Source organism: Mus pahari, chromosome 3 (genome assembly GCF_900095145.1).
Source record: "Mus pahari chromosome 3, PAHARI_EIJ_v1.1, whole genome shotgun sequence".
Taxonomy (NCBI): Eukaryota; Metazoa; Chordata; class Mammalia; order Rodentia; family Muridae; genus Mus; species Mus pahari.
This window is the reverse complement of record NC_034592.1, coordinates 27,888,436-27,895,606: the sequence shown is the minus strand read 5'-3', so window position 1 is coordinate 27,895,606 and position 7,171 is coordinate 27,888,436. Positions and strand designations below refer to the sequence as shown.

General features: G+C 34.3%; 1 protein-coding gene across 4 annotated transcripts in view; it reads left to right on the top strand.

Annotated features, from left to right (window-relative positions):
• Window positions 1–7,171, top strand: part of Lrp1b (LDL receptor related protein 1B) — a 1,962,444-nt gene that overhangs the window by 1,860,795 nt on the left and 94,478 nt on the right. For 3 of the 4 annotated variants that reach the window (XM_021192210.2, XM_029535926.1, XM_029535925.1), the window contains exon 77: window positions 379–620. In XM_021192210.2, coding sequence (XP_021047869.1) covers window positions 379–620 — 242 coding nt within the window. Of the gene's footprint in view, window positions 1–378; window positions 621–7,171 lie in introns of those variants that run through there. The other variant, XM_029535927.1, reaches the window with a different exon arrangement.

Genomic DNA, 7,171 nt, shown 5'->3' with positions numbered 1-7,171 from the left:
AAAGAAAGAAAGAAAGAAAGAAGGAAGTTGAAATAGCTAAAGCTATAGGGACAAATGTCATAGAATAGCATCTAAATACCAAAAATCAGAACACAGTATGTTGTACCTTGCTAAAGACATCCTTTTCCAATTCTTAATTTATGCACATGAATTAAGTTTTGTACTTAAATAAGGACTTGAGTACTAATGAATATTGTAAAAAAGTGTTAAGCAGAAATCAAATATTGTGAAGAGTTTTAAAAAGGTATAAAATTAGCTGATTTTCACTTTGGAAGAAACTGTATAAAGAATAACAATTCAAAATAATTTAAAGTATACCATCACTTTTGCTCTAGTTGAAATTTCCTCTATTTTGTATTTTATTATAATAATCTGCAGGCTCTGAAGATCAAGCTCTCTACATAGCTAATGACACTGACATCCTGGGTTTTGTATATCCATTCAACTACAGTGGCGGTCATCAGCAGATTTCTCATGTTGAACATAATTCAAGAATAACAGGGATGGATGTACATTATCAAAGAAATGTGATTGTCTGGAGTACTCAGTTTAATCCAGGCGGGATTTTCTACAAAATGATCGATGCCAGAGAAAAGAGACAAGCGAATAGTGGCTTGATTGTAAGTAAATAACAGAAAATTTAAAAAAGCTATGCCTTCTTTAAACATCCTTACTTAAAAAAAAAAAAAAAAAAAAAGTCAAAGTATCTGAAGAATTAAGATAATCAGTTATTTATCCCATACAGAAATAAATATTTCTTTCTATTTTCAGAAAAACATATTTACTCTAAATTCTGGTTTATATTTTGCTTGAATGCATTTACCATTGCTACATAAGAATGAAAATGAATAACAGCTGAACACATTATATTTTATATTTTAAACACATTATACTTTATATTTTAAATTCATGCATATTGTGAACAGAAGCCATTTTTATTCTTACTATTTGAATGGGAAATATGTGTGCTTTTTACATTAGAATGTAACATAACATGGAGAAAATTGTTTCAGTTTTATGAATATCAAAATCTACTTCTGAGACAAGAAACTAGAGATTCACTATTCCTTCCTTTTTTTGAGAAATGCATTTTGGAGAGCATTTGGCTGATACAGCAAGGGAATGTTGATTTTCATGGCTAGTTATGAAAATAATAAAATAGACCACTTGTTGAGCATTGTAGTTGTTGACAATCTCTATTTTCATTACAGCCTTTAAAGTTATTACATATTTTGTATTTTAATGTAACCAAGGAAAAGGAGAGGTGCATACTTATTTATTTTGAGGGAGCTTGGCCTTTCTTCCATACAATTCAAAAGTCAAGTGATACCACAGAAAGGCCATGACACCTGTTTGAATTCCTCATTAAGTTTTTTTACAACAGAATCTATCATAACTATCTAAGCCACATGAGTGATAGCTGATGTGGCTTAGAAAATATTCTAATTTTATACTACAATAAAGATGTAAGCTGCAGGAATACCACCTGATGCTGTGTTGAACATATTTTAATTATATTTTTAATGTATTCCTTTTATGTTCAGTTAAGTGAATGCATTTTATGGGAGGGAAGGGGAGCCCATGAGTGCCGACGCTTTCGAAGGCCAGAAATTCATGGCGTTAGAGTTACAAGTAGTTATAAGCCATCTGACATGGGTATTCTGAGGAGAACTTGAACTCTAAAAAAGCTGTTCACATTCTCAATTTCCGAGATATCTCTCCAAGTACAATTTTTAAATAAACAAAATTAACTAATGAATTCAGGTTTAGAGTAGACCAACTGTTTATAAAACTGTCTGTGTAACTGAGTTCTTTCTTCAGATCTTCCTGCCATAATCAGTGCTAGGCAAGTTTTAATTCTACTCAGAACAGGTCCAGGAACAGAGAGGAGTCATTTAGCAGATCATTCTGTCCTCCACATTGCAGAATTGTCCTTTCTCTCTGTCAGACCACAAGATGACACATAGTCATTGTGTGTGCAATGTATAGCTGTAAAGATGATGTCTGCTTTCATATCACTCATGAAAATGAAGTTTGCCTGTGACCTCACCTTCTTGCTTTGGTGTCATGAAATGCCTTGATTGGTCTGGCTTTGAATTCTGTTCCTGTTTTCTATCAGTTCTTTAGTTTCTCTGACCTAATTTTAGGTGTTTGATTAAAATCTAATTGAGTATATGTCACATAATTATAATAGATTATAATGTAAATACATTAATTTTTATATAAACCAGCAAATGATATTACTAAACAACTACATTGCTAAAATTTATTGACAGGATGCTGTGAGTTGCATGTTGTATTTAAGATGACTTTCAGTTTTTTAAAAAATCATTTACATGTTTAGTTTTGGTATAATTTTTGGATGCAAATTACTTTGTTTAATTTAGTTCTTAGATTTATACACAGTGTTAATAAGTACATTTTTATAGATTAGATGTCAAAACATTTAATATTTGATAACTAAACTTTTATACTTATTCAGTCAGATGTATGAGTATGTATGTCTTATTTATACAGTATACACATTTATTTGCCATCATGTCTGCAGCTTTCTGTAACATCATTAGAAATTTGCTTGTAATCAGTGGTAAAGACTTTCATTAGGCTTGTCTTAAATAGGATATGAAAACTAACTTACATTTAAATGGTTGTGATGAGTGTACTACATTGTCTAGACTATTTTCTCCAGTCCTTTCAGAAGGAATACAACTAGCAACATTAACCAGGGAAGCTGTGGATTACTGTAATATAACACTTGCTGCCAAAGTGCTAATAGCTGATTCAGTGCAGTATCAACGAGAGGGGAACTGTTGAGCCATGGGTTTTCCCACTTGCTTCTCCATGACTTGACATTCCCCAACATTTCAGGCCCTTTAAAAGTCAAGGCTACCCGAATGAAGACCATTGCATTGGTTCACTATTACCTTGTAATCCCAGTGCCTTAATGTAACAAGATGCAAGAGTCTATTCTGACCACTTTGATTTAGGGTAAATTTCAGATAAATTAACATCTCTGACTCTGAATTGTACATCTGAAAAAAGTGTTTACAGTCTTGCAAGCAGTCAACTTCTAAAGCCCATTCCAGGTAATAAACATTTGTGATTTCACAAAGACAGGCAATAGAATATGTTAGAATATGTGTCTCTCAACTTTTACCTGGGTCTAATTATTTCTCTGAAATAAATCTTGGGTATAAAAAACAAAACAAAACAAAACAAAACAAAACAAAACAAAAACTTTTTTAATGTCAGATCAAAGTGTGTGTTTCTAATGGTTACCAGTTTATCACCAATTAGTTCAAAGAACATAAAATCTACTTTATGTTCTAAGTTTTCATATATGTGTTGAAAAATACAGACTGAGGCTTCTATAATTCTTAGAAAACAAAACTCAGGACTTTTCTGAAAATATGATTTTGATACATGGAGTTTTCTCTAAATCTAAAGACAAGGGAAAAATTCACAGAATCAAATGATTAATACATTAGGATTTTTCTATCCTAATTTCTTTTAGTTTTTAAATTTTTACTAAAAATTTTACATATACATTATGAGCATATTTCTTTTCCACACTCCTCCTAATCCTCCTGTCTTCCACACCTATTCAACTTCATGTTCTTTCTCTTCCATCTCACTTTAAAAACAAACAAAAGATAAAAGCAAGAAAATTTGAAAAGCAAAACATTTTAAAAAAAATAAAGCAATAGTAAAAATAATACAAAACAAAACAAAAACAAAACGTTCACCAAAAAATGGAGTTTGTTTTGTATTTGCCTGTTATTCCCACACACAGGGCCTGTATTAAGATATAGTTGACACTTCATTAAAGAAAACTAATTTTCTCTTTCCTAATATCAGTTAGAAATAGCTAATAGGTTAGGCATGGGAATCTTGTTTTCCCTCCTCCTTTTCAGTTCTAGGATTTGTCTGCTTTGAAGCTGTGCATGTCTTGTGTATGCTGTGGCAGTCTCTATGACTTTGTACCTGTATAGATACTGCTTTGTCTGGAAGACACTGTTTCCTCAGAGTCATCTACCACCCCTGGCTCTTGAAATCTGTTTATCACCCATTTAGGACTGACTCCTCCAAAGGTCTCTCACTCTCAGAACATTTTCCAGGTGTGAAACCCTTTGTTAATTGCCAATTACTACAAGGAGCTTCTTTGATGAAGTTTGAGTAATTCTCTGCATCATGGGCAGAGCAATCTGTAATTACAAGTCATTTTATCACTATGGTAATTTAGCAAAACAATAATAGGATTTCTCCTAGGCCCATGATCTATCTAATCTGAAGATTCCTGGCCACTTTTGCAGTGGCAAATATGGGTTCCATCTCATGGAGTGGACCTTAAAATCTAACAAAAATGTAGTTGATTACTCCCATAACATTTATACCAGGATTGTACTAGTATATTGGCATGCATGTTTTTGTTGCCAGAAGCACAGTTGCTAAGTGGGTGATAGGGATATTTACTTTTCTTTTAGCATTACTTTTCTGGTAGCATGCAGAGCACCTTCTGCTTTGTTCAGTCGCCTCAGAGAGACTTGCTCTCCTGTTGCCCTCCATTTCCTCTTGTTATTACACTCTTTCTGACTCTGTTTTCATGGGACCCCTGAACTCTGAGGAGAGGGACTTGATAGAGGCATCCCATTTAGATCTGTGTATTCTTAGGTATCTGTCCCTCTCTGGGTAATGTTTGGCTGTGGATCTCTGCATATTTTCCATCTGTTGCAGGAGGAAGCCTCTCTGATGATGTTTGAATCTATTAATATAGCCTTGGTTCTCAGTTAGCCCAGCAGTGCCTGCTATCCCTTCCATCATGTAGAGTGGATCTTATGTGAAGTTAGAGATCAGTTAGTTATTCCCACACCATATGTGCTACTATTGTTCTAGCACATCCTTCACTAAGGATCGCATTATAGACGAAAAGGGACTGTAGGTGGGTTGATGTTTTAAGTTTTTTTTTTCTTTGGTAGCCTGCAGATTACCTTCCCATATGAAAGACAATAGGATGTAGAGGTTCTATGCAAGCAAATGATCAACTTGTTCATTTTTAATGGGTTGTGTTAAGTGATATAGTCAGTCATTGGGGCTTTATTATCATCTTGTGGATTGCAACCTCTTGTCTTAGTAATAACCTGGGTTGTTCAAGAATTTCCATGGGATGCTTTTGGACAACAACTCAAGTGATATAACCAGATATAACTAAAAGCTTCTTTGGTTGACAAGAAATGGCAAGTTATAGCTTTGTCTTCCTTATTATTTGGAGACTTTATTAAAACCACATTCTTGATTTTAAGAGTTTTCTACTATACTAGGTATCATAATACCTCTCTATGCTCGTCAGTTCTAGCCATGTCTCCCTACTTTCACCTTATCTTTCCCATCTCTTCTCCCACTCATGACCTGATCCTCCTGTTCCTGTCCCTCATATTTCCATTCTCCCTAAAAACATTTTCCTTTTCTCATTCCCAGGAAAAAAAAATTGGGTCCCTTATTAGTCCTTTCCTTTATTCCTAAATTCGTGGAGTCTATGAATATGTGACCTCATAAAATACATTGTGAAATATCCCTTCAATTTATAATTTATCTAACAATTTGGAGAGTGTTGGCATAAGTCTTCTTTGAAAGTCTGTTGGAATTCTTCATTAAAATTGCCTGATTATCGGCTTTTGTTGATTTGGTGTCTATTATTTTCTCTAGTGTGTATTTTTGTCAAGTATCACTTCACTATAGTCAAGTATACAAAGGGGTTGTTTTGGCTATCCTGGGTCAATTGTGGGTTATTATGAATTTCGAGATTTTTTTGTATTTTTTATGTATTAAAACTTTCAACTTACTTCCTTTGTTCCATCTCTGCATCTCCTTTTAAAATCCAATTTGAGCATGACAGATGATCTTTTTGGTATATTCCTATATTTTGCTTACAAGTATTTTGCTGAGGATTTTTCAATTGATATTTGTGGTTTGAATATGCTTGAATGAGAGAGTGGCACTATTAGGAGATGTTGGAGTATGTGTGGCCTTGTTAGAGGAAGTCTGTCACTGTGGCTGTAGACTGTGAGTCCCTTCTCCTGGCTGCCTTCTGATCAAGATGGATAACTCTCAGCTCCTCCAAGGCTAGCACACCTGGATGTTGCCATACTTCCCACCTTGACTGATTGTGGACTGAACTTCTGAATCTGTAAGCCAGCCCCAATTTAAATGTTCTCCTTTATAGGAGTGGGCTTAGTCATGATGTCTCTGCACAGCAAAGGAAATCCCAACTAAGATATTGTCTGTGTCTGTGTCTGTGTCTGTGTCTGTGTCTGTGTCTGTGTCTGTGTCTGTGTCTGTGTCTGTGTCTGTGTCTGTGTCTGTGTCGTCTGTGTCTGTGACTGTGTCTGTGTCTGTGTCTGTGTCTGTGTCTGTGTCTGTGACTGTCTGTCTCTGTCTCTGTCTCTGTCTCTGTCTCTGTCTGTCTGTGTCTCTGTCTCTGTCTCTGTCTCTGTCTCTCTCTCATGCTCGCGCAGATGCATGATATGTACATGTGTGTGTTTATGTGTGGGTGTATGTGTGTGGTATATTTCTTAATCTGGATTTTGGTATTAGAGTATTATTGACTTCATAGGAATTTAGGTGTGTTTCTTCTTTCTCTATTATTAGAATAATTTTTTAAAGTATGTTTTTCTGAAGGTCTTTTATAATTTCAATTTAAAAAACATTTTTGCTTTGAATATCTTCTACAATTTTTCTGTGAATCCATATGAGCCAGGCTTCTAATTAGGATGTTAATCCTTTTTTGTTTGACTTTGATGGTTTTGATGGATCTAGAAATTCATTCATTATTTTTAGCATTCTAATTTTACAGATTTTCCTGAAGATAGTCTTAATTGATTTCACATCTGCTGTCGTCTTTCTCTGCTCAAGGCTCAGTCTATCGATTTAGGTTCCCTCTTTCTTTCTGCTTATTTTGACACAGGTTTGTTGATCTAGTTTATTTTCTCATTAACAGAGAGCCTACTATTCCGTTAGCTGATTCTTGGTAGTTTTCATTGTCACTCTCTCATTAATTTTAACTCTAATTTTTATTATTTCTTTGTGGATTTGTTATTGTTTTGGGGGGGTTGGTTTTTTATTATTTTCTTTATTTACATTTCAAATGCTATCCTGAAAGTTTCCTATACCCCTC